At 43.2% G+C, this 27999-nt stretch overlaps 2 protein-coding genes across 4 annotated transcripts in view; one reads left to right on the forward strand and one right to left on the reverse strand.

The window, feature by feature from the left end:
• INSYN2A (inhibitory synaptic factor 2A) overlaps window positions 1-23330 on the reverse strand; it is a 37561-nt gene extending 14231 nt beyond the window's left edge. The window contains exons 1-2 of the mRNA XM_004438873.3: window positions 22136-23330; window positions 1824-1895 (exon numbers count right to left, since the gene is read on the reverse strand). Of these exons, the coding sequence (XP_004438930.2) occupies window positions 1824-1895; window positions 22136-23325 (1262 nt within the window). The 5' untranslated portion in view covers window positions 23326-23330. The remainder of the gene's footprint in view (window positions 1-1823; window positions 1896-22135) is intronic.
• DOCK1 (dedicator of cytokinesis 1) overlaps window positions 1-27999 on the forward strand; it is a 505015-nt gene that overhangs the window by 218442 nt on the left and 258574 nt on the right. The window lies entirely within an intron of this gene.

Raw genomic sequence — 27999 nt, forward strand, 5'->3', positions numbered from 1 at the left:
AATGGGTTGTGCTTATCAAGCTCAATGTCTGAACCTTCTCTGAAAACCTCTACTCACTTCTGTTTTGTTGCATTAAAAGACTGGATAAGCTTTAGCTCCCAACCTAACAAAGCTAAACTGTGGGGATGCGTGGCAGGGGCAGCACGTTCCTCAGTTCTTTTGCTAATTGACTGATGTTTGTGCAGGTGTATCTTATGTCAGGGTTACATCCCTTCCCTGTTGATTCAAAATTCTCTTCCACCATATGAATGTAGTGAAGAGATTCCCACTAACCAGACTTCTCTGATAAGTTGCGATCTCTGAGAAGATAATTTGTAATTTGTAGGAGTTCTTGATAAACAAAGCTTGCCTGGGTGCTTGCCTTTCACTTCCTCCTTGTTAACAGTGGAGAACAATGAGAGGTCTTGGTGTGCTGGGCCAGGGCTGCTGTAGGGTCCTGGCTCCCTGCGTGCCAGGGTGTCTTAGCTGTTTGCTTGTCCCTTTCCCTAGACCTTAACCTGGTGATGGTTCCTGCAAGGCAGGCTTTCTCAGTCTCGGTACTACTGACATTTTGGACCAGATGACTCTGCTGTGGCAGGCCATCCTATGCATTATGGGATGTTAGCAGCATCCCTTGCTTCTACTTACTAGATGCCAGTAGCACCTCCCTAGTTATGACAGCTGAAAATGTCTCCCTTCAGACCTTCCAGATATCCCCTTGGGAGGCAAAATCACCCTCAGTTGAGAACCTCTGCAGTAGAACGTGCTGGTGTGACCCCCGGTGCTCCTGTCTGCCTTGTGGTTTCTTCTGCCTGCTCGCAGCCAAGGTTACCAGGTGGCCCAACTCTGCTTTTAAAGAACCTGGAGCCCTGTCCTGGATGTTCTGCCTGGACTGGAGATGTGTGAGGGGTTCAGGATTGTGTGGACTCGAGGTTTTTGCTATATTTAAGACATTTATGCCCTTTCCTTGCCTCTACCTTCTTGATGAGAGAGGATGGTAACTTTGAAGATATTTTTAGAAAGTGTATATGGTGGGAGATGGGGGTTCCTTTACACATTTTCAGATACTTTATGCAGTTAGATTTGTTTTTGATAATTTGGCAACTCAACTAAAATTGTTCTTCAGGCTTAATTTTTTAAAATGAACTAAATTATGACATTTCGTTTTGCTCTCATATTTTGTTTGTGGAAAAGAAAAAAAAAGACAGTAACCTCCCTGAAGGTTGTGACCATGTCTTAAAATCCTTGCCAAAAAGCCTAACGTGGTTTTTGCCTGTTGCAAGTTTCTGTTGTATTCTTGTTGATACGAGTAGTCTAAGCACACTTCAAATGACAAAACATGAATACCGGCTGTAGCGGTTCTAGATAGGGGTTTATGTCCCAAGGCACACATGTGCCACAATCCTTGTGAGTTCCTAGGAAATAAATTGCACATTTGGTCTGAGCATCCTGGGTTCTTCCATGGTATTCCTAGCACATACAATTTGGTTTCCAGGCTTTGATCTATACCATCTGAACGGTTTATATTTCACAGCCTTTCCAGAACACACAGTACAGTGCTCATGGCTATCGATTCCAAGGGAGCAAGCTATCAAACTTATACCAATGTTTGTAACCACTAAGATGCATTTGCAAGAAAAATGAGTTCAAGCTCTCCCTCAACTTGTGATCATATACCTGGGCTTGAGTATTTAGAAATAGCTTAGAATTATGGTCAAGTAAGGTCCTTTACTTTTTGTCTGATATAATCATCCCAGCATGGCCCCAGATGACACTTGCATTCGTGGGTAAACATCATTTGTCACTCATAATACAAAAGTGGGAAGAGGAGAATGTTAACATACCTATAGATAATACATGCACTGTTCCTGCATGTGTCACAATTAGCTGTGTCTTGCCCCGTCCGATATGAAAGCCTACAAGATAAGAACAGGAGAGCATTACAAGTGGTGGCTGGTGGTTGCTGGCTTTTATAGAGCAGACACTTCAAATCAGATGCCTTTCCAATGCCACTCTTCATCACGGTAATGGAAATTAATTAATGTGTGTTTCCCATTTTGCTCCTGTCTCTGCATTTATTGTACAAAACCAATGCAACATCTACACCTAAGATGATACTTAAATTAAATTTAGAATGTGAACATAAGCTACTGGATGAAGTAAATAATCTGATTAATCTGATTTTGTTATAAGCAGAGGGAATTTGGGATGTTTCAGTGCAGCTTTATATTTATAGTGTTTTAAAGAAACTTGGAGGGAAAACCAACCCCAGATATGCTGACTCAATGGCTTGTTTTGGCCCACTACCTCTTCGCCTACTGAGAGTACAGGTCTACAAACTTCGGCCCTTGGGCCGAATCCCTCCCTTGGCCTGATTTTGTCGAACAAGCTAAGAATGGATTTTACATTTTTAAATGCTTGAAAAAAATCAAAAGAATAATACTATTTGGAATGCATGAACATGAGTGAAATTCAAGTTTCAGTGTCCATAAATAAAGACTTTAATTTTGACAATAAAAAGTAGTGAAAATTTTTATGTAAGTACCTACACAACATCCTTGATTTTGCCTCTTGGTCTGCAAATTCCAGAATATTTATTCTCTGGCTCTATAGAGAAAAAAATTTGCTGACCCCTGTGGTAGAGTATCATATTGCTGTTGTCATGCCTTCTGATTTACTTTCTCTCCCTATATTCTCTGGTGAGTTCTGTCAGCCCTATGAGGCCAGATAGATTTTTTATAGGGGGGTAGGGGGTGCTCTCTTCTCTCCAAAAAAATAACCTTAGAGTATTTTTTTGGAGCATATTGTGGAAGGTTGTATAAACTTAAAGGTTTGATAAGCAGGATTTTCTTGACCAGGCTTTGAATATGTCTCAGGCCAGTCACCCCAAGAAACTAGGATGGGGGTGCTTTCACAGTGTTTTTTCTAACCACTTTGGCTTATCTTTCCTCTCTGATATTTTTAACAGGAGCAGGTGTATTTTTTCTGAATATTACTTTGTACCCAGGGACAAACGTGATAACTAGAATCTGTTAAATTCATGGCAGAAGAAAAGCTTTCATCAGAATTGGCTTATACACACTTTGGGGGCAAATTTACATTTACAGAGTCACTCAACATAGTAATAGTGTGCACAGAAGGTTCTCTGTCAACATCAATTGTCAATATTTTTATCACCTTCACTATGCAAACTTTACGCATCATGGATTTTGAATTGAAAATAACTTTTGTTTTCCTCATTATATTTTGTGTTACATAAACATTTGACAAAAGGATTTTCCACTCAATGCCGTGGTGTCTCAGTGGGCCTTGGTAAACTCGGACTTGACCTTTGAATTCTGTGCATGTTATTTATTAATCAAGTGACCATATTCTGCCCCAAAGCATTGCCAATCATTGCCTATGACCCACTACATTTCAGCCAGACTTGGAATCATAGTGTGGTTGCATTTGTGTTGACCTTCGTCCATCATCATTTCCCGTACTGGGCTCCTGTGACACCCACATTGGGCCTTTTCCCCTCCCGTTGGCTTTGTCAGGAGAGAGGAGCGATGAAGAGCCTGTGCGTTACACCCTCCCTTTTGCTTCACCTGACACAGCAACTTTTTTCCCTTATCCCTTTCCCCTTAATGACAAGCCCCAAGAGTACATTCCTCCTGAATTTTTCCACTTGGCTCCAGATGTGTCAAACCCATTCCAGGGTTCCTCCATGCCATGACACTGACCTTCTCCATCCCCCACGCCTTATATGTATAAAATGCCTTTCTCCATCCAGCGGATTCTACCAGAGCTTGGCCCTAAGCTCATTTCTGACCAAGGTCACTTTGTACAGAATTGTGCACAATACTTGACCCCACGTACTGGCAGTGACATGTCTGACGTGGAATGTACTGTCAGACTGTTAGGTTGGGTTGCAGATGATGGACTGCTCTGTTTTTATGTTGCACTAGTGTGTACTAACCACCAGTCAGGAGAGGATACAAAATAGTTGTCTATGTGTGCTAGTCACATTCCAAAGTTTAGGTTTTTAAAAGAAAACAGGCAAAATCAGGGGCATTTCTTTTCTTTCTTCTTCTTCTTTTTTTTTTGTGAGGAAGATCGGCCCCAAGCTAACATCTGCCAATCCTCCTCTTTTTGCTGAAGAAGACTGGCCCTGGGCTAACTTCCATGCCCATCTTCCTCCACTTTATATGGGACGCCACCACAGCATAGCTTGACAAGCGGTGTGTCAGTGCGCGCCCGGGATGCGAACCGGCGAACCCCGGGCTGCCGCAGGGGCGCGCCCACTTAACCGCTTGTGCCACTGGGCCGGCCCCCAGGGGCATTTCTTAACCCTTCTCTGAGGAGCACCCTTTCTGGGTTCCAAGGCATGAATTCCAAGCTCGTAGAACCCTCCTGCCCTAGACCTTGGGACAAATCACTATCAAGCCTCATCAATACCAACCCCCCCTCCTTGCCCGGTATTGTAGTGTTCCTAAGTGCCACCTACGTTAGAGCCTTGAGTCCTCAAATTAATTATGCTATCCTCATTTTACAGAAGAGAATACAGTAACACTTCAGGTCCAGGATCTCAATATTCTTAGACCCCAGGCTTCTGATGGTCGGTGATGCCCTGCTTGTACCTGGGGACTGGTGTTCTGCACTATGTGTAATTGGCAGCTTGGGAGAGTCAATGAATTCAGCAATGACAGGACAAGGGCTTCAAGCACCTGAAATGCACAAAAGGACTCTCTTGCAGGACCTTGGAGTTCTTCAGTTAGAAATTGCTTTTTAAAAGCCCTTTCTGAAAAGACTCTATTCTTATCATCTTGGAAAAAGCACACATTTTTTTTTTTACCCTGTTACAGTCAGTAAGCAAATAGTTATTTAGTGCCTACTTAGTGTTCGGCATGATTCTGGCTACTGAGGAGACCTTTTTGAATAAGAGTCCTTGTCCTCACAAAGCATACAGTAGAGTGGGAGAGGCAAGCCGTACATAAATACATGAGTGAATGAATGGATGGACGGATGGATCATTTCTGATACTGCTCTGTGCTAAGGAAGTGTTGTGAAGGGGTGGCTTTGGCTAGCACACCAAGGACATGACATCTGAAATGAGACTTGAATGATAATAAAAAAGCAGTTAGTCATCTGAAGATCCAGGATTGAATGTTGCAAGCAGAAGGACCATCACGTGAACATCCTACAATGGGAATGATGTTGGCATGTTTGCAGGATAGAAAAGAAAGCTAGTGTGGCTAGAATAGATGGAGCAAATGGGGATGCAGAAAGATGAGATCATGTAAAATAGAAAGCTCTTTGGACAGTATTTTCAATTTAATGGAAAGCCACTATAGAGTTTTTCTTATAGATGGATGAAAGAATGACATGGAAAACACTTCCTGTTAACTATTACTCTCACCCCTCTTCTTCTATATCATCATTTTCATTTTATTTCCTTTCTCTTCTTTCATTTACAACCTAACCTAACTCACTCAATCCTGAGATAGAGTATGGTTTGGCTGATGTCTGTTGATAAAGAAGCAAATGAGTCATCATGTCTACTTTATATGGAGACATATCTGTTGGCCACTCTTTTTGTAGCTAATTTAAAAGAAAAAATTGGTTATCAGTCATACTTCCACCATATCTGAGAAGTAATTTCAGTATCTCATTGCCATGAACTTTTCTTGGAGAGACTCTTCAGTCTGTTTCCAAGGTTTTGTTTAGAACCTTTCTTGTGTTTAAAGGATTCAAATGTTTGGAGTCCATAAAGGTAGTTTATAGAAATAGAGGTCAACGACAGATTAATTTGTGGGTAAAATTTAAAGTACTGCCCTTGTGTCATGTGGTCAAGTCATAGGCTGCCTCCAGCAGCTACTGCCAATCAAGGTATGCCTGCCAAAGTTTTATTAAGGATGATGGTGTTCCCAGTAGAGGGCTTAAACTATATAATCCATTGTGCTTATTGCTTTGATAATCCATCTAATTGTCCTTGGAGCTTCCAAGCTGTAAGGTTTGGCTTCACTGATAATTCTGTGGTCACATTAATAATTGTGATGCAGCATCTGAATGAATGTGTTCTCCAAATATAGACAAAACAGATAAGTTCTTTCTACAAGACAGGGAACACAAAGTGCTGTTATGGAATTTCCCTATTTTTCCTTCTCACTTGGAAACAAGTCATAAAACCAATACTTGGAATGATTATCTTTCTAGATTGCCATTACCACAAAGAGCAGCAATCCAAAGACTCTGAACTGCTGGAGCAGATACTTCTCTAATGACAGCAGGGCTAGAGATCTTTTGCGATTAGAAATTTGGAGAAGAGAGAGCTTAGATTATTGACGTAAAAGCTGCAGAGGAAGAACATCTCGATCAAAAATTAGAAATTTTTTGTCTTGCAAGTTAAATGCTACCTTTATAAAGCTCTCTTCCCTTTTGTTTCAAGGAGCTTATACCTAATATAGGTTTATAATCCTGTGCCTGTCACAATGCCTGGTACATCCTGGGTGTTTGCTTAATATTCACTTGACCAAATACTACAGTCAGTCTTTGCATCCTCATATTGAAGCCCAGTAACAGACAAATCTAATGAAAAAATTCCAACTAAGTGCAAAAAGCAAATGAAAAGTATAAATTTTGAAAAACTCTGGTCCTCACTTTTTCCCCAATAGGAACCCCTTTGGATCCCAATGATAAGCATGCTTATTGTAAATATGGATTTTTAATGCATTGATTTTTGTAGCAATCACTATTTATTGTCCTATTACAATTACCTTCCATTTGTCTGTATTTTCCAGTCTTAACAATGTATACAACTTGAGAAAAATAACATTCAGCACCACGGACAGCACCAGTGGCAACAGTCCAAGGTGCTGTTTTTCAGTATTTTTTCTCTTCTTTTATGTTGATCCTCTTACCCCCTATCTCTCCAGATCACAGTTGTAACCCAGGGACCAATTCCAGGACCCTAAACCTCTCCTCACTTGATGCCCTTTGGACACTCATTGGTCAGGGTAGGCTTTATTGAAAGGTAAACGAGACTAGACATGAGTAATGAAATTAAAAGGGATGTAAAGAGGATGGACTTTGTGAAAGCACACGGAGGAGGAGTTGTTCCCCTGACTTGTTGAAGCAGAAGGGACTTGGACAAGCTAATTTTACAAGGTAGTTTTGGTGGAGTGCAGTTTTAGAGTCATTTCCAGTTCTGCTTCGTAGTGAACCAGATTTCTTCACAAGACCTTGCTCTACTTTAAAGAAAGTAAAATGAGTGTTATTTATGGAAGACAGTGTGGAACTCTACTCAGGGTACCCCCATTCGAAGAAAACATCAGGGCCTCCTTTCTTTAGTTGCCTGAAATTCTCAAGTTTAACTCGGCATGCAGTTTACCAGTTTCTCTAGCTACCTTAGGCTTCTTTGTAATAATCTGCTCCAGTTCTTTAGTTGTCATTATAAAAAATTCCTGAATATAAAAATATAATTTTGTATATTTATATAAAAAAGACAACATTGGTGATAATTTTAGGTATGCAAGTCTTCAGTTATTCCTGTTGCCAATCAACAGCAAAAGAGGCAATGGGGAGTGGGATTAAAACAACAATAACAATAACGAAGGAAGGCACATGGCAGAGCTGGTATAGCAGTTTTTATAACAAAGCCGTGGGAATGATCAAGGAAGAAGGACGACTGCCAACTTCAGCCTGAACTATACCACAGCTGTGTCCTGGGAGACAGGGACTGAAAAGCAGGGGACAGGAGTGACAGACAGCATCTGCTTTGTCATGAGCACATCACAGGGAGATCTAAGATAGCAGGGCCCTAGGTGGTAGGAAAGGATGCTGAGAAATGTCAGAGAAAGGTCACCGGAAGCTTTCTTCCTGGCCACATATCCAAACTGCTTAGTGTCTCTGAGACCTTGAAGATGGGGCCTGAGAGTCAGGATTAACAACTGTGAGTAACCAGCCCCCCCAAAATGTTTGGTGAAAAAGGAGAGGAAAAAAATACATCTCTTACTGTGCCTATTATCAGAAGCAGCCAAGTCTGACAAAGTTATAAGCATCTCAGAGAAGAATGGTTGGCAACTGGAAATTAATTCTCTTGTATTCAATAGTAATTACTAGTATTGGATTATTGGATTGACTTTAATGTGCTGTTCCTACTGCCACAGTCCCACAACATTGTTTTTTCCATAGGATCTTAAATAGCCAATTGGAAATTCTCTTTTCACATTCTTGAGTAAGTGTGGATGGGGTGTTTGGTTTTAGATTTCAGAAAAGCATTCTCGTCTCAACTACCGTGACAAGTGTGTTAGCATGCAACCTGCTGTGGGCCCCTCCTCGACGCTCTGCTTTGCACACAGTGCGAGTGACCTCGTTGCTACTTTGCTGATCTTCTAAATGGCATGGTGATTTTCAGCCAGTTCAGAGTTTCTAGCACATAAGCAAATGGCATTTTGGGTAATGCTAAAATCAGGGTGTGATCCTTTAATTGTGGTTGTCAAAACACGAGTTACATAGGGTATTGGAATTGTTACTTTGCATTAACTCAAAGGTACACGTTACGCCCTCAGCTAGAGATGGTGGTTGCTGCACAAAAGAACACGGCACGGTCTCGGTCTCTGCTCTCAATGATATTTCTAGGCACTTGTTTAATTTATTCTCTTAATTTTGATCTCTCTTGTTCTTTTGGCTTTCTCACTGGGTGCCAAAAAGTTTTTTTTCTTTTGCCTTCTAGCCCAGGTTTGCGCTCCAGCCATCCCTTCTTGATAACTGAGCCATCATTTATGTCAGCATCTTCTAGGGCTTTTTCACTTAATAGTCTCAAAGTGATGTTAATTAGAGGCATAAATGATACCACTACTGTTGTTGGGAGAAATTAAATTTCAACAAGTAGTCAAAGTCAGCTGTTTTCAGGGACGCCCTCTCATGTTTGAAGGCCACCCCCGGCAGTAGTTTTGGCTTGTTCCTAGGGCTACATTCTCACTAGGAATTTGCCAAATTATGCCCTGGAAGTGTAGTTAGTCATCTCATGTATCAGCTGTTCAGTAGCTAAAGCGCATTTAGACTTTCCCCATATATCCATGGAAACTCAACTATATCTGTTTTAAGCACTTGAGCTATTAAATGCCAGGATTTGGGGAACATCTAATTTAAATTTGTTACAAGAATATGAAGTTGATTTTCCTAATAAACTCCAAGATTACCCATTGGTCAATAAAAGACAGTACTGGCCTTCGTTGGCGATGAGATTGACCAGTCCCTTTCTCCCAGCAGCTGAGAGGAGCCATCTTTTTAGCCACTGGCCAACTTGCTATGTTAGGCTGAGCAAATTCTGTGTTCATTAGTGGCCTGGCATCCCCAAGCAGACAAAGAAATTTGTTTGTTTTGAAAACTGAGGTTGTGTTTTGAAGAACACAAAGTAACAGTGACCACCCCCCTAATTCTTTGTAGCACCCTTGCCTTAGGGAAGTCTAAGTGGGCTCATTGTTTTGAAGCCTTAGTATTTGCGGGAGCAGCACCATCAACTGCCCTTCAGGTGCCTTTCCTCCAGCTGTCAATAACTTTCCTCTACCAGAACACTTATCATTCAGTATTGTCATGGCGGGCTTCGTAGTTTTGTTTGCCCAGCCAACGTCTGGAGTGCCAGTCACAGGAGAGGTGGCAATAAAGGTTTGTGGATTAATGGAATGATGAATGAAAGAGCAAAGGAAAAAAATATTAATTGGGAAAATAATTTTGTCTCCGTAGATCTTTGAGGGTTGGTTTGATCTCTGTTCCAGTGAAATTTAGCAGCTGTTACTTGACATTTAAATAAAACTTTAAAAGACTTCCTTCCATGTTCTTTGTTTAGTACCTTGAACATGGTATAGCAGTGTCTACATTAGAGTTGCTTTAGTATCATCACTGAATCATGTGTGTTTAGAGAATTTTAGCCAGCAATCATTATTTATTATATGACCCTGGTTTCTCTCTTCAACTCTTTTGCCCATAGATGTGAGGCCAGACAGGAAGGCCAATCCCATTAAATATTCCTTTATTTGTCTAGAACTTCTTTTTGGAGAAAGGGGCTCTCACTGAGATGGAAGTACATCAAATACTTTTTTTCCACACACACTCATGTGGTCCTCCTGAATATGAATATGTATGTTCTAAACATTCCTTATATAAAATAGAGTTGTCCTGGTTGACTCCACTAAGGGAACCCCTTGTTAGAACTCAGAAGGAATATCACTCTACCAACATGATGGTTAGATTTATAACACTCTCTAGTTGAGTCTCAACACAGCTGAAAAGAATGTGAGGGCTAGCCTGGGAATCTAACACCAAGTATAATTTTATCTTGTTGGAAATGTGCGGAGGTCCAAACAAATTCCTTAGAAATGATGTTCTTTAGCACAACCCATTCATAAGTTGAGGTGTGTCTTTCTTCTTCCCATTTGTCTTACCCTTACTTAATTTTTTCCACTGGAGAGTGAAGTTCTCAAAATTGTACAAGTCCTATTCTCCCCAAGCCAGGAATTGACCCTTGAAGAACTAGCTCTATATCCAAACCCTGTGTTATCTTATTAAACACATCAGGATAGTTTTCAGTAATCCTGGTTATTTCTCTTAGGAATAAGTCCTTATAGACCTTAAAGGACTTTGCTATAAATTAGCCAAAATAACTAACTGGCTATCACCATGCTTCCTGAGTGTCAGCTCTGTGCATGGCCCTTTGCTAGGGAGCAGTTGCTTGGATGAATAAAACATAGATCTTGTCCTCATGACACTTAAACTCTAGAGAATATATGTTTCCAAGATGAAGGACTTGTTTATATATTAAGGGAGCAGACACGTATAACTTGGATAAGTAGCATTCCTTCCATTGGACTGTTTCTATGCTCATTCAGACCAGCAGGCTTGGGTCTGGCCCAGCCTCACTGTTCTCTCATAAGGAGCTCAGCACATCCTCTGGCAAATTCCCAGCATCTTGTTTGTGGCTCTCTTGCAGACAGTTCTGCAATGGATATTGACGATGGCAAACAGAGGTGTCTTTCTCAGGGGTGACCGAGAGCCTGTTGGTGGCCACGAACATGTCTTCATTCATCTTCCCAATCCTGACACTCAGGTCAGTGCCTCCCACAGAGCAGGCCTGAGGTGTGCATCAAAAATACCTGTTTCTTTCATGACTCATAGGAAGTTAGTGCCCTACATCCCTTCTCTGTTTTAAACGTCTCCACAACACTTGTCACCATGGAACATGCCACAGATTTTAGTTATTACGTTGCTTTTAGTCTGTTTCCCTCACTACAATGCCAGCACCATGAGGGCAGAGGTTTTCGTCTATTTGTTCCCTAAAGTTCAGTGCCCACATTGGGTCCTGAGGTTTAGGAGGTGCTCAAGAAATATTTTTTGAATAATGAATGAGCAAATGAATGAATGAATGAATGAAGAATCTGTGTGAGTATCCTGCTGGGTTAACTGATACCATACCCTCATGCTTCTCAACAGAAAAAGAGGGCCGTCAGTTTTGTGATGTTCTCAGCTGGATCCGGTGAGAACATTTGTCTACAAGTTATTACCATGATCCCATCTTAAATTTCCCCAAACAAGTGGAAAAGGTCAGTCGTCTTCTGCTTCCCACACCCAGTTATTAAAATAAATGGCTTTGTCTGCACCTAAACCAGCACCCCTCCTCAACCCTGGGAAATGTCATTTCTTTATCCCAGAAGCAATCCTGGAGAACGAGTTTCAGTGAGAAACACCCTATTAATAACGAACTCAGTGGCTTTCTTTACACAGTGTTGACAAATTAACTTCTATTGGCCTAGCAGCTCCCCACTTGTGGTGACACTGTAATTCTGAGGAGGCTCTGGCTGTTAGGGAAGCTTGTAATGTTTGTTTTCATTACAAAGAATTAAAGTGAAACAATAATGGTGTTTAGTGGTAGAGTGTTGCAGGTAGTGTGAAGCTTCAAGCCCATGTGGCCTCTCGTCCCCTGAGAGTAAGCACGAGTCAGGTGGCCCCCCTTGCTCTCTCCCTCAGCCATCTGCCTCACCTGCAGCAGCGTTTCTTGTTGTCTGAGCCTCACCCTAAGGCCCTGCCCCAGCTCCCTGCCTGCCTTCCTTTACACAGAGCCATGTGTGATGAAGAAAACAGAATATATTATTATTACTGCATATACATTATTATTACTGTCAGAAATACATGCAGATTTGGACACATACAGACACAGAGAGCAACACTATTATTAGGGCAGGACTTTTTTCCTTAGTGTTTTATAATCATATTTCCATAATATAAAATCACGGTATGTAAAAATTGGGAAAGAGAGTAATTATTATTTTGTGTGTGAACTGCCTAGTTATATTACAAACAAGGCAAAGCTTACAGTTTCTCTCATACTGTCCTGAAATCAAGGAGATGCTACGTTGCAAAATGATGACAATAATGACAAATAAGTCACTCGCCCCAGAGGGCACCAGGGGTGGCGATTAATAAGGAAAACAACTTTTTAGGGCTGAGCTGAGGCTAAGTTGATTAACTTGTTTTCCTGGAGGAGAGATAAAGCTTAAGCTATAATTTATTGAAAATTAATGAAAATGAATTTTGGTGGCACTGGCTACCAAACTAGAATGAAAATAGGAATGTGAGTACACTGTATTAAAACAGATTTTCCTTCTGGCTTGCCATTTTTCTCCAGCACCATACTGTCACATATCGTCTCACTGACCGAGGTGTTAATTTGAAGGCATTAACGTTGTGCGTTTGCCAGTGGTTCCAGTGGTAAATATCCATAGACGCTTTTATCGTTGATTTATCATTTCTTTTGATGTTTTTTTAGAGCAGTTTAGTTAACAGTTTTAAATCAGAACTTACTCTTTGTTAAGCTTTTATGCTTTGTTTCAAAAGCCTGACACTGCACCTGTTTTTTTGAAACAAATGCTTCAGAGTTCTTATAGCTGAAGATTAAAATCTTTAAATTTTGGTGTCATCATTTATAAAATTCTTGATGTCCAATTATGAGACCTTTTCTGGGGAGACAGTCTAGTGCTGAAACCAATGAGATATTGATAGAAAAAATTTTACTCCATTTTTGGCCAAAATATGCTCATTTTAGATCATTAGTTCTCATAAATGTCCTTTTAAATCTGGCTTTTAAAATACATGCATGCATGTTATTTTTATGTTGAATTGAAAACTTTCCTTCAACTTATTGTTCACATGAATTTGGACCTAAATTTGAGGAAGGCAGAGCCAGAGGGACAGGTTGTGGTCACTTGATGAGCCACTAACATTACAAACGGTACCCAAGGGCCCTGAGGTGGTTTCCCCAGGAAGGCTGCTCATGGATAGATTTTGTGCTTGGCACTGAGGTCCCTGGACATCAAGATCAATGGCTTTGATTTTTCCAAAATTATCTCAAAGAAGGGATTCCTCCTACTGATTATGAATCCTTAAAACCATACTTTATTACTGGGATCCCTTCAAAAGGTGCTTTCTGCTATCTCTAGCATTAGAAGTCTGCTTTCTCCAGAACATAAATTCGCATGGCCCTTACCAGGTCTGGGCGCAAAGAGCCTCTCAGCCCCTTCTAGTCAAAGGAAGAACCCAGATTTGCAGGAGCAACAAAAATGCCTGCTTTTTAATTCTGTGCAGACTTACCAGGTTTCCCATTTTCAGAGGAGGGAGAGAATGGGTGCTCGGGCCTGACAGGTCTAGATGTGAATTCTGTCTTGACCATTTTTCACCAGCCTTTTGACCTTGGAGAATGTTACTTAGCATATCCAAGCTTTAGTTTCCTCATGGAGATAACTCCTACCTTGCAGTGTGATTCTGAGGATTAAATAAGACAATGCAGAATAGCCAGCATATTGGAGGTGTTCAGAATAGATGAGCTTTGTAGGTGCTCTGCCAAGAGACACTCACTCCACTGGAATTCTCCCATGGATCCAGTGGGAAATAAAGCTCAAACCATTTTTGCATAGCTTAGCAGAAATTGCATGGGATTTAAAAAAGTATTTGAAAACTAGAACTTGCAATGCCTCTCTTTTTTAAAAAATCTGAATTCTGGGACACAAATCCATAAATTCCATAAACGTTCATGTCATGCCTTGAATTGCTCATTTCGTCTACAAATGGGGTGTCTGAATTGCCTAGTGGCTTGGTGGTGAGGCTTTCATTCACCTTCCAACTTAAAAGGCTGGGGAGGTATTTGAAATCTATTTTGACATTCTGCACAGGAAGATTATTTAAATTACATTTTCAAGTATGTGTGATACCTACATGAAGCCCAAAGCAAGAATTTGGAATGTTTTATATTCTTACACATATATTTGCTTCATTTTTCATATTAAGGATGGAAAGGCTTATTATTTTTCAATAACTTAAAAATAGCTTTTATAAAGTTATGTAAATATAAGTTATAGAAAAGACTCACCACGGCCCTGTGCATTAAATGAAGAAAATGCTAGAAAGTATATGATGTGTGCTTCCATTTCAAAATCATACAGCATGAAAACTTATACTTGGACTTTAGAACCTGAATATTTCATCACAAATATATAAAAAGCCATTAGTGGCAACAGAAAAAGAGAAAATGGTTTCCCTGAAAACTATTCAAAGGATTGCAACCTAGAAGGACAGAGGCCAACTCCAACATGTGGAGCAGTGGAAGAGAGAAGGATTGGACCAAGTGCCGGGGGGGTGGGGGGGAAGAAAACGTAAACAGTGGGATTGGTGTACATTTATCCACCAACCTCTGTAGAGAGGGTTGTGTTGTTTTTTTCCCTCTTTCTCTGTGTACACTTTTATGAGTATTTTAAGACAGTGGTTGAAATTATGATGTTGTTAGACGTCTCTGGGGAATCTGTTCTTAGAGCAGCAAGGAGCCTTGAGGTCCCTCCTCTCATTTGGACTGTCCTTCTTTTGTATGGAAACGTGGAGCTCAGAGAGGCTCCTCAAGAATGAGCTAGGACCAAACCCATATTTCCTGACCCCGTATCAGCAGCCCTGTCCGTGACACCAAATAAACTTGCCCTGTATTTTTCTCTGAAAACAAGGACAAAGCTTGATGTCTCCATTTGGTAATCCTCAGCTCCTCCTAACACTCCAAAATAAACCAGTCTGCATAATCAAGCAAGAAAAATCTCTCTTAATGTGTTCACGCTTTTGCTCCCTTGCTTCACTTCCCTGCATTTGAGCACTGGGAAGGCTGCTTCTCAGTACCAAAGTAGCCTGGAAGGATGTAACTTTTACTGAGTGCAAACACAGTCCAGGACTGAGAGCCTTGTCTTCTGTCAGCCTCCGACGGCTGGCTGGAATGTTTTTAAATGTTTTGGGTTACAACAAATGTGCAGAGAGACACCGAAACTGATTTATCAAGAACATTAGAAAATGAAGTGCTAATGTTTTCATCCCGTTCAGATAGGGAGCGCTAAGGGATAGGAGTGCATTGGGCAGGGAAGAGGACCTTTCTGCTTCTGATCTTGCTGCTGAGCGCTGCAGCCCTTGCTGCTCACATGCTCTGCTTTTCTGTGATGCATTGTGCCAGACGCCTGGAAAGGCAGCACACAACCTTCCAGAGAAGATCTACAAGGATCTTTTGCAGAACTGCAGAGGCTAGCGAGACTAATGTCACCCACCGCTCCTCTTCGAAATTCGGCCATTCCCAGCTAACCAGGTGGAAGACTTTGGTTTCAATTAAGTGGGTAGGTTTTGGCAAGAGTAACCCAATCATCCTTCTAGCGGGTGCCCAGCCAAACTGTGATGGGATCCCCTAACTGTGCCCAGCTTTCCCCTCGGCTCTCGGGGGGGGGCTCTGGGAAGTTTACTGTCAGAATCTCATGCTGAGACGTCGGTGATTCCCATGTTTATGTCCTGGCTGCCGCAGTGGTGCACAATTTTCCATGTTGGTTCTTTCTCCTCTGTGACAAACAAATTAAATTGTCCCCTCATGCTTCCTCTGTAATTGTGATGCAGTATTTATTCTGTTTGGGCATGGATAATTAGAGAAAATTCAGAGAGATTTCTCATCCCCTGACAGGTCCTTCTGAAAAGTGCCTGATTTGGAGTGATTTGTCAATATAAGGATGTAAGATAAAGCAAGTACATAATTTCTGTCCATCTAGCATCAGTATCTAGGTGAATGCAGTCACGTCACACAAATATGTGCTATGATGACCTCTTATAACTGCTGGTGGGAGAGTGAGACCTTTCTCATGTTTTCACGAAATGCTTTCATGTATGCATGACACATACGAATTACATGTATGTGGATAATACACACACACACAGAGTTCCAAAGCAGAATTCTGAGGCTTGCATGGGCTGATGAACAATTAAGCGTAGACTTGAGCAAACTGAATGTCAGTGACCTGTGAACGCTTCAAAAGTGGCCCTGAGTTCATTTGACTTGTATCCCTCCTTGCCTGGCACCGTGCCCACCACTTAGGAGACCATTGGTAGAAGCCTTCTGAACGTGGCAATGAATGATGTACCTGTTTGTGTGGCAGTCACACACCTGGGATTGTCCTGCACCCATATTCTGACCGGTTTTCAGTTGAGTAAATGTGGTCACTACATTTACAAGACCGCATCACAGAAGTCGGCAAACTCCAACCCGTGGCCGAAATCTGGCTGCCGCCTGTTTTTGTAAAGACAGTTTCATGGGAACACAGCAATAGTCATTTGTATGTGTATTGTCTGTGACTGCTTTCATGATACAGTGGCAGAGCTGAATTATTTTAACAGAGACTATATGGCCCTTAAAGCCTAAAATATTTGCTATTTGGCCATTTGCAGAAAAAGTGTGCCGACACGTGCTATGTCAGAAACTGACCCTGAGGTCTTCCAAACATACATCCCACGAGCCTCAGCCCTGACCTCGACATGCGTGTATGCACATGCCTCTTCACCCACTCCGTGGCTGTCCTCCTGTTTTTAGTGATTAAAAGGAGAAGGAAGTTGAGCAAACATTAGTACAGGATTCCACACTGGGTTTGTGTTAACTTGTTGTCCCTCAGACCTTTATTCCTGTCCCCTTTGTCATCAAAGCCACTGTGAGTGCTGCCCTCAAAGGCCTCTGATCTCAGGGTGGGTCCTTTGGCTCAGTTTTCTTTTCTATCACTGTGTGCCCTGGACCTCACAGCAGAGAGAAATGCCCCTTTCTCTGTGAGGTTGAACAGGACCTTGTCAGGGGGTAGCAGGGACTAATGGGAGACTGAGGGTCACTGGATTTACAACCTTTCCTGCAAGCTACTGGACTTCTTGGGTTGGTTTGTTATTTAGAATTTTCTTCTTTTAAGTAGTAGTCTCACATCTGCTCTGACTCAGTACAGCCACAGAGCCCCCGGAGTTTCATGATTTCATCTCTGCTTATTGGTCACATTTAAGGGCCCGTTGTGGCCTGGGTTCTGCTCCCCCGCTGCCTCCCCAACACCCAACCCTGCAGGTAACACCCGGCCGATGCTGGGAGAGACCTGACCAATGAAAGAACCTACTTCACTCTGGGCAACGGCAAATCCTGCCCTCGTGCTTGATAGCTCGAATAAAGCTTTTCATATTGTTCTCAGGTCTTCACTGAATAGCAGAATATCATTAGGCTGTCACCAGCCAATAAACCCATCAAGACACTAAATGTGTGGAGTGCAGAGTCTTAGAGGTAAACAGCCATCCCCCCCGGGGTGCCATGTCACAGTTGCTGGTGAGCATGCACCAGGAGCACTGCAGCCCTGCACCCCGTGGGTGCAGGAGGTTGTCCTGCCCAGCAACACATGGCTGCTCTGGGGAATTATGACCGTTAACAAAAATTGGCTGGGTTTTTAAACTCAGTGCCCCATTCCCATTTGCCTGGTTCTCAGCCTTCAATGGCTACATGAGTGGCTTATTTAGGTAGTCTATGTGACCCTGAACTTCCTGGGAAGAGACAAGAATAATACTGAGAGCTCTGAAATAAGCAGGGTAATTCTTGGCATTCATGCAAGCAGAGTGATCAAATGCTGCTGCACTGCATAAAGCAAGCAATTTTAGTGAATTACCCTAACATTTTATAAGGGACTAAAAGGCATGATTTTGAATACTTTTTGCACATCCACCTACTCACAGAATGCATCCTACTGAAATGCTCCTATTAGGAAATGTCCTTTATTCAGTGCCCACTGTGTGTTGGTTATTGCTAGGAGCTTTGTAGATATCATCTTTAAGCTTCTACGATCCCTATTTGATAGAAGATGAAATGGAAGCTCACTGAGCTTAAGTAACTTGCCTAAGCTGAAAACTTTCTCTGCTGAGGCCTTTCAGAAATCTACATAAGCAAATGAGATTAATGAAAGAGTCTCTTACGAAAAATAACTTGGAAGCTACTGAAAGTGGTCGTGTTTGGTGACACAGAAATTCCGATGCAGAGAGTAAGAACTACTGCAAAGAGCTTGCCTGGCAAACTTAATCATGCAGTTTGCACAAACTCAATAGTGAGAATGCATAAACAAATAAACAAGTAGTGAAAAGAAAAGACTCCTATTAAAGAGTTATACATTCGGTATGCTTCAGGAGACATAATTTGGCCCACCGTCACTAGCCAAGTTCAAAAGAGTATTGCCTTCCCTAGCTCCATCCTAACATCGTACACGAGAGAAGGCCTGTGGCCTCACCCAGCCTGGCTTAAGCCTACAATATGATGTGGGATTTGAGGGCAAAATGTGTTACTGGGATTTAAAGTCATGGGCTCTGCGATGCACACAACATACCTGCCTTCACTAGGACTCCCCTTAATGCAGGTAAAATTCTACACAAAGCAGACTCCTCCATACTTTATTGGAGGTGGAGGGTGGGGAGAGAAATGGATTTTACCCCCCTCCCGAGCATTCTCCACTCTTATTAACTTTTAAACTTTAGAATATTTTCCAAGGAAAACTCTATTGATATTTAACTTGGTCATGAAATTCTTTGTCATATTACATAATGACTACATAATAATCTCCATAAAATAGAGTGAGTTTTCCTGTTTTCTACCATGAGATGCAACGAAAACACCTATTTCCTGGCTTAGTTTGAGTACATAAAATAAGTCCTGTGAATTCCTCATTTTACTAAAACTTCTATTTCCCAGCTCAAATCAAGTACATAAATTAAGTCCTGTAAACTCTTCCTTCTACAATGATGGTCCTAGAGCATACTCGTAAAGGAATTGATCTAGTGCTCCGAGGAGCAGAATGTTAAATTTTCAGGATTTTGTGAGCTGGTTGAAATCGGCCATGGTAGCAGTATTTACACCACTGAAATCAGCAAATGTTACTCCCCCTCCTCCCAGAGCCAGTTGTTAAGGATGTGCCAGCACATCTCTCTGATTCCCCGTGACTGCACTGGACCCAGATACCTGGAGACAGGATGAAGAATGAGCTTGCTTCTTATCTGCCCACCTCTGAGGCTGCTGTCCTCCCCTATGTTCTCACATGGAAAAGAGTAGTGGAAATCGGAATTTTGGCCAAATTAATGACCCTGGGGCATTGAGCAAGATGGGTCACCTTCACAGTGGCCTTGGAGTTCGAAACCATTTGATCCATTGAGTCCAGAGGGCTCAGAGAGAGGTGGAAATGAAGGTTCTTAGGGACAGATGTGGGAGTTCACCAGGATAAGGACCTGTCTTTCTATTGTGAGCTTGTCCTGTGCAGGCAACAACTGAACGAGGGATTGATTTTAAAGTAATGTCATCCTTTGCCTTGATCTAAGGTGCCCAGGCCTCGGTGGTTAGGAGCAAGGCACTGTGCCATGTTTTAAGGATGCTGGCGTGATGAGGAAATGTTCTCTGTCCTCTGCAGCAGCCAGTCGCCACATGTGGCTCTTGAGAACTTGAAATGTTGCCAGTGCGACAGAAGAACTGAATTTTCAATTGTAATTAATTTGAGTTTGAATTTCAATAGCCACATACGGCTAGCGGCCACTGTACTGGAGAGAGCAGCTCAGGGCTTTCAGGGACAGCAGTGGGTGGCAGCCTGTGTGCTGAGAGTGTGGGGGTGCCTTCATTACGCTGGCCTCAGACATGGGGCTGCTCAGTGTTCTCCCGACCCTGACATCACTGACCAGCAAGACCAACATTCACACCTCTGGCAGACATCAACCCATTCCAACACACCTGGCACTGGGCTAAACGCATGAGAAGGTCACCCATATCATCCTCACCCTCCACCTGCAGGATGGATGATCATCTCCATCTTACAGGTGAAGAAATGAGGCACAGAGAGGTACAGCCCTTGCCCCAGTCCTCAGAGCCAGAATTCCCACCGAGACATGTCTTACTAAACTCAAAACCACTTCGCTAGACTGATACAGTCTCAGAGAACTCAGCATCCTGTTTAAAACAAATTTCCACACTTGTTCTAAGAATTTAACAAGGGGCCAACGTATGTAACCCGGTTCTCCTTTCATGGGTGTTGGTGATGTCCAGGCTTTGCAGGTTTTTATTTGGCACATTCCCCTGTGAGCACGCACATTAGCAGATGCATTTGGTTTTATACCATTTGGTGAATTTTATTTCCCAACTGGTGATGTTGGTATCTCCCTGTTTTGCGGTCTGGTTTAAGACATCACCAGCTATATCAAAGTCAATGATCGGGTCCCTGTTTGGCCTTTTAATTTTTCCGTGGGAATATGGTCTACTGATGGAGAAATCCCTTACAGACCCACCTTAGTGTGTTGCTTTTGGATATGTACATATTCAAGTCTAAATGACTGAAATGGGATGAAAATGGAGATGTAAACCCAAGACTGAACAAGCCCTTTTGGAAACATTCTATAATGTTAGGTTACTACTAATCTCCTGTTAGATTATTTTACGAGTAATTAGCAATTCTTTTTGCTTAATACTGGTGACCACAAACAATACTCTATAATTAGGAGGCGAGGGGTATTGAGAATTAACTCCTTTTGTAGATGGGCCACCTACACAATTCTGGAGAAGCCAGAAGCCAAGGGCAGACCCTACATCAGGCACCTTGCCTCTGGAGCCAGGGCTTAAGCCTCACTCAGTCCTGCCCTGGAATGCAGAGGTTGTTTCCTCCTGTTGTTTGCAATTGCAAACACTGTGTACCTCAACCACAACAATCCTCTTGAGGAAACCGTGCAGGGGCTGGTTTGCTGCCCTGACAATGCATCTCTTGGTGTATGTACATGCTGGCTGCCAGCTCACTTAACCAGGGGTAGGGGCCCACAGTGAAGGGTGCTAATCCCTTGAGGCAGAGGGTCACTGCCTCAGATCCAACATCCAGAACATGGGCTGGAGGAATCCAGAAAGTCTCAAGGCGAAATGGGAAAGAGAAGGCCTGGCAGTCTGGACAAAGGCTGGTAAGCTGTGGGCACTGTTTGGAGAGGCGTGGAACCAGAGCAGTGCTGGCTGGTTTGTATCAGCGTAGCACACTGCCTGGCCCTCATGAGGCTTCCTAGCTAAGGGGCTCAAGACTAACATCCTATCATTAGGTCATTTTTTAAATTTGCTGCTGCACAATTTCAATTTCAAAAGATGGAAACAAAGTTTTGCAATCTGTTATCAGTGCTAGACAGTATTGGCTGTTAACTTGGGATCATTCCCTCTACAGCCCATCTGGACACACAGGGCAACAATGGGGAAAGGCCTCTCTCTCCTAATCGTACAGACAGGGCTCGTCTCAGGATGGGCATGGCTGCTACGAGTTCCAGGTAAGGAAATAATAACATATTGTCGATGGTATAAAGTCCTGAATATCAATCTTATTCCAATTATTTAATATAAGCGAGTCAGCATTTACTTTGCAAAATACTACGTGAATTCTTTCTTTTCCATAATATGATTTCTAAAAGGCAAGTAGCTTCTTATTTAGATTAGATATTTTGAACTGGCATATCTATTATACTTCATCAATATCATAGACCCTTGTCCTAGGAGATAAAAAGGAAAGATGCATCAGTTCATTGAAAATCATGGTTTGAATTCCAGCCCAGGCAGATGAATGCTAACCAACAGGTAAATCTTGAAAGCGAGCATGCAATGGCTAGTGTCAAAATATTCTGTGACCCCTATGAGCTTCCTGTCTCCTCAGACCACAGCCTGTTCACAGAAATGCTAGCTTTAGTCTTATTATGGATTTGGGCTTTGCAGGCTCCAGGTGGCCCCAGGGGGTGACAAGCCTGCAGAGCTTCATAAGAAACGTGTGAGCATACATACCCTTCCCGATGGGCCTCTCCCTTTTCCAACTCCTGAATGACCCCCAAGAGCACTTTGATGGTTTCTTGGCTGGAACTGATCAAGTTCTCCATTATCTGCAGCTGTGTTTTCAGGTCGCCCACTTCCGTCTGAGGCACGATTTGCTGGCATTCTTCACCCACAGCGACCGCTGTCGGACAAGGCTGGTTCTCCTCCCCCGGCAGCGGGGCTGGAGTCTGCGGGGGCCGTTCACTACATTCAGGGGACAGGCACTGCACTGGGGGCGAGCAGGCCACAGCAGTGCCCGGGGGGACCTGGAGCCCATTGAGATGTGTGGCTCTCCTCCGCTCCTGGTCGGCCACCGGGAAGAGGGACCACTCGCTCGTGGCGGCAGAGTTTGATAAGGCCGGCTCTGGGGTCTTTGCACTGGCGACCGGTGCAGAAACGGTGGCCACCTCCGTTTTAAACACCCTCCCATGGGCCGATGCAGCGGGTTCCTCAGTGTCTGGTGTCACCCTGTCATGTTTTGCTTTCTCACGCAGCTGGTAATCAGGCTCTTGGGAGGGAGGCCGAGTGGAGTTTTTGAGAGGAGCGTCTCGGCAGCTGTGCAAATCAGGGTTTTTGCATGGCTCTGCACAGTTGACCCCAGCGGGCTGGTCCAGCGCGTTCACGTGTTCATCGGAATGGACCACCAAGGCCGCCGTCTTCTGAACCTGGCCTGCACCCCACGGTCGGGCCTCCTCCCGGGCCCCTTCCTCACTCTTCTCTTTCGAATGTATTACAAACCCATTGTCTTGACTTTTAAAGGCATCCGCAGCTGGGATGCTTTTGAGATTCCCTTTTTTGCGGTCCAGAGGGAAGGTCTGGTAACACTTTTTAAGGTCGGGCGAGGTCTGCACACCTGTGCTCTTGGTGACGTTGGGGATGGACCTCCGGGCGGGCACTGTCATGTATTTGCGGTAGGCTGCTCTGTAGGGCGCAGCCTTGGCCTCCCGCTTCTCGCCTGGCTGTCCCGCAGAGAGCTGCGTGTCCCTCTGCTCGTTCTGCGCCTCGCAGATATCCTTAAACCGCACCTGCAGGGCTTTATTCCGTTTTTTAATCTGCCGGTTGGGATCCAGGGCGTATTTCATCTCCAGGGCCAGGCAGGCGGCAGGCTCCACTTCACTCTCTGGCGTCGCGAGTCCGCATTTGCCGGCTTCCTTACTGACCATGATTCCTGCATTCGGAAACATCAACAGAGGCGTCAGTGGAACAGCAACACCGTGCAAACATGGACAGCACAAACTTTTAGCCAAATTTACTACCTCCCGCTTCCTAATTATTTTTAAACCAGTGAGGTCGGCCTTTATGTTAAGGAAAATCAGACAGGCGGAGAATTGCTGGCAGGCACAGCTTGAAATGCTTCTCAGATATTAAAGCCTGCTTGCTTATCCATGTGGGATACACTCGTTTCTTTTGATAGTGATGCATGTTTCCCCATTAGACAAACCTGTTTTACTATATTCATCAAGAGACCCAGCGATGCTGCCTCTTCTGCTTTGCAAATTATCGTTCACACACATTTCATCGTCTCCACTTCATAGGCAGATGGTTTTCCAAATGCAACTTATTTGGTTTGGGTTTTTACTATTTTTTGAGGATGACGTGATTAATCTATTATTGGAATCCAAGAGGACTGCTGTTTTCTCTTAAAGACTTATTGGAGATTCTGGGTCCTGATCAGATAAATGTGGAGAGCCCAAAGATGAGGAACTGAAATAAATTTCTTTATGTTAGCCATTATGGATGCCATGGGAGAGTGGGCCATACCATTTTATGGGAAAACCATAAAGGATAAATGTTTGAGGTGTGGCTTGCTTGTAATGGGTCAACACCAGCCATAAAAAGAACCTGGGTTTCCCTGCATCTATAAAGGCAGTGTTAGCAATTCTTTTCTTTGATTCTATGGAGAGTGGTATTTGAAAGTACTTTTTTTTTAAAAAGAAATTGTTCATTCTAGAATCAAGTTTTGTTTTTTAATCACAACCCCTGAAAATGAAAACAATGGTGGTTGTTTCAGTATTTAAATCCTGAAAGAAAATAAAATCACGAGGCTTTATGTTAATCATGCAAATTCATCTTGGGCTGAATTATTAAATGCAACTAAACAGATGCAGGTGGCCAATGATTGCTCTCGGGGAATACCAGTGGGGGAAAAGGCCTTCACTTTGTTAGGCAGATTCACAGCTGTTTATTGCACACAGAAGAACTTTCTTTAGGGTTGAACTTAAAAATGAGAAAATATAGTTATGTTGTTTGTGAGTTAGTGTTTGCTTTTTCCCCTTGTGTTCGAGAAGAAAACAGTAGGTGGGAGGAATTGGGTTTGCAGGCCCCTGGTATTGGGGCAAGGTGCCCAGAGAGGCACGGTCATGGACACTAATGTGCAAGAGCCCAACAAGAACAGGCTCTGGCCGCAGTGCCCAGCCCAGCTGTTGACAGACCACTGAGGCCTGTGGAGCCTGAGAACCCAGCACAGAAACCCTCAAGAGCACTTCTCAGGAAATGCCACAGGAATGGCGAGACTCGGGGCTGCCGCTCCAGGAGTCAGCGGGAGTGCGGGCCGCCAGGTGCTCCGCTGGTACATGAAGGCTATACCTAATGTCTTCAGTGCCATGCATCCATTTCAAGGAGGAAACTGAAGGTTCAGAGGTCATGTCACTTGTTCAACGTCACACAGCAAGTAAGACGTACAGGCAGGAGCCACATCCTGACCTACCTGACCCCTGAGTTCATTTTGTCTCCATAACCCAGGTGCCCAGCAAAGAGAGGGGCAGGGCATTTCCCCACACCCTCACTTCTCACTGAGTTAGGACTGAGGCCTATGGGCGTGGTGGTGCAGCGAAGGGGAAGAGAAGCCCAGAGCTCCCAGCAGACAGTGTGTTCTAGATGCCCCTCCCTGCAGTCTGGGGACCCCATTACATTGCCCTCTGCCTCTCAGGCCAGCATGGCCTTGGCACTTTGCAGGCCTCCACTGGTGTTACAGGATGAAAGGCTTAGACAGAGGTCAAGTATGTTATCGATTATGCTATACACAATGGACTGGTCATCGTGTTAGAGGATAACAAAGATCAGCTCTGCAGAATCCAGTTTAGATTAGACCAGGCTTTCTCAGCCTGGGGCCTCCTGGCATTTCTGGCCGGGTAGTCCTTGGTTGTGGGAGCTCTCCTGCGCAGTGGAGAGTGGAGAGTGTTCAGCAGCGTCTTGGCTTCTACTCACTAGATATAAGAAGCACCCTGAGTGTGACAGCTAGAAGTGTTGCCAAATGGCCCCAGGTGAGCACCACTGCATGAGACCTTTCACTCTTGGGTGGCTACAGTGTGTCCTGAGAGAAAGCAAAGTGAAAGACCAAGAACAGATGGCAGGGCCCACCTCCCAGGGGCCGGGTGGGTCTGGAGAGCGCCTGTTCTGAAGCTTCTCTCTGGAAAAGCCCCAGCTCTGCTCTGAGCCAACAGCGAGGCACGTCCTCACCCCACTGACGCATCTGTGTGTCCTCTGATGAAAGAACTCATCCGAAACAGTCACACCTGGGGGTAGTTTGGAGAAGACAGAGAACAAGCCTTCTTTGGTTTTTGGTGCCTGACTAGGTGCTTGGGATATTTGGAGACCTTTGCAATTTGAAAAATTCGAAACACTGGGCAGTTTTGGAGAGAAGGGGAAAGGAAAGGAACAGATTGCAGCTGAGTCGCTGTCCTGGCTCCGTTGTGGGAGAACTGGAGTGTGGATAGTGGGTGGGGCAGAGCATGCCTGCTAAAGATAGATAATATATAGCTTTTAGAGACACTTATCCCAACAGGTCAAAGAGATGCACACAAAAGGACCTGGTGTGGGGAAGAGTAGGGGAGAAGGTAGGGTATAATAAGAAAATTAAATCTTAACCCTCACTCTCATCTCATACTCATTCTTGCACTGCCTATGTTGTCCAGGTATGTCAGAATGTATTGTGCCATCATTCTGCAGAAGACCTTCATACTAGGGAAAATTTGAAAGAGAGAGCATTTTTACAAAAAGCAATTTACTAGTAATTTTTCAGCCTTTTCCCTGCCACTACTGAAAAATGTGTGTCTGAATAAGTTTGTCCTACCATGCTATTCATCATCACGATTTGCCAAGAACTGCACTGAAATAATTTTCTTACATCAGTCTGCTGGTTTGGAAAGATATTCTGAGTCTTGGACCCAACCATCAGACTAATAAAACAAATCAGAAGAATTAATTGCCAGTGGCAAAATAATAATAAAAAAATTCCTAATTTCTTCTCTGTTTTACAGGGAGTTGCTAAGTATATAAAAATCATTTTCTCATTAGTAAAAATGATGATAATACTTCGTATTTTTTTCTCAGTTTAGTTTGTTGTTGCTAAACTTTTTTTTAAATAATAATAATTGAGTTGTGCTAATCCTACTGGTAGGAAAGATACTAAAAATTTCTTGTAGTTGACTTATTTTGGCTTCAGATGAAGTTACGAGTTCCTTTTGATGGCTGGATGACATTTTCTAGAGCTTCAGAATGGGATTTTCCTAGACAATAAGAATTACATTGATATTAAGGTGGATACATCTTTCCAGGGTGTTCATTTACCATTTGTTGGGGGGAATCAGGCCTGTAGCGATTACCATTAAGAAAATGATCTGTACACCTGAAATTACAATGTTATAAACCATTATGACCTCAATAAAATAATTGCAAAGAAAAAAAGAAAACGATTTTGTCATGAAAGAAAATTGGGCATCCTATAGATGACAGTCCATGAGACAAGTGGAACCTTCCAGCACACTCACTCATTCATCATTCCTTCATGCGTTCATTCAGCAGATGAATGTACGTTAGTTTCACGTCAGCCTTCAGTCCACATGTTACGTACTTCTGCGTCCTACCCCAATGCCAGCATTATCCTCTGCACTTCACTTGCATTTTTCTCCTTGACCCTCACGATAGCCTCATATTGGAGCACTACTGCTGTTTTCAAGATGCAGATTGAGAAACTGAGGCACAAGGTTTTTTCTTAATTTGCTGGTGGGTGGTACCCTTCCTCCCTTTAAATCCCATGCGTTAAACCACTTCCCCTGCCCTGGGAAGTCTGTAGCCTGAAATGACCCATGATAAACGTCAGAAAGCATCAAACAGTTGGGACTAGTCTGAGCAATTTCCATTCCTGTGGCCCCGAGGTCTCTGGGTGCAGGGGATGCAGGGAACCTCCAGGTGGGTGCCGGGAACACGCCTGGCTCTGGAGCACAGACTCAGCGAGGGCTGCCTTGAGCTTTGGACTGAGCAGGAAGCCAAAATGGTGTTTTCAGCCATGGCTTGCCTTGGCTGGGTCACCTCCGAGGCCCATGGATCTGGTTCTTGGAGTTAATCTCTTGGCTCTAAAGCAGCTGGAGTTCATCAAGTTTATTTTTCATAAAAAATTGTGTTTTAGAATTCATCGGACTGTGCTGTCTTGAGGTGAAAATGGCGAGTCATGGTCGGGCCTGTCTGGCTCACGGAGAGCCTGATGTCGAGGAGCTGTTTGGAATATAAATGTCTTAATTACTCTCAAATTAAATTTCATAATCAAATGCGAGTTGTAAATATATAAACCCTGTATTTTTAGATTAGTGATGGAGAGTCATCTCTGCATGCTGCTTTAAATTAATAGCTTATATAAAAATGTTCATTCCAGCTTAAAGGAGTGAAAAATGGAAGCAACTAAATCCCTAACAATAGGTAAATGGTTAAGTAAATTATGGTGTACACTCACTCAGTGCACCATTAAAATGATAATTATAGAGATTATTTAGTATCATAGAAAAACACTTATGAAATAATGTTAAGTGAAAGAAAGCAATCTACCAAATTGTACTGGAAGA

Source organism: Ceratotherium simum, chromosome 6 (assembly GCF_057802395.1).
Source record: "Ceratotherium simum simum isolate JZ-2026a chromosome 6, ASM5780239v1, whole genome shotgun sequence".
In the NCBI taxonomy this organism is placed as follows: domain Eukaryota; kingdom Metazoa; phylum Chordata; class Mammalia; order Perissodactyla; family Rhinocerotidae; genus Ceratotherium; species Ceratotherium simum.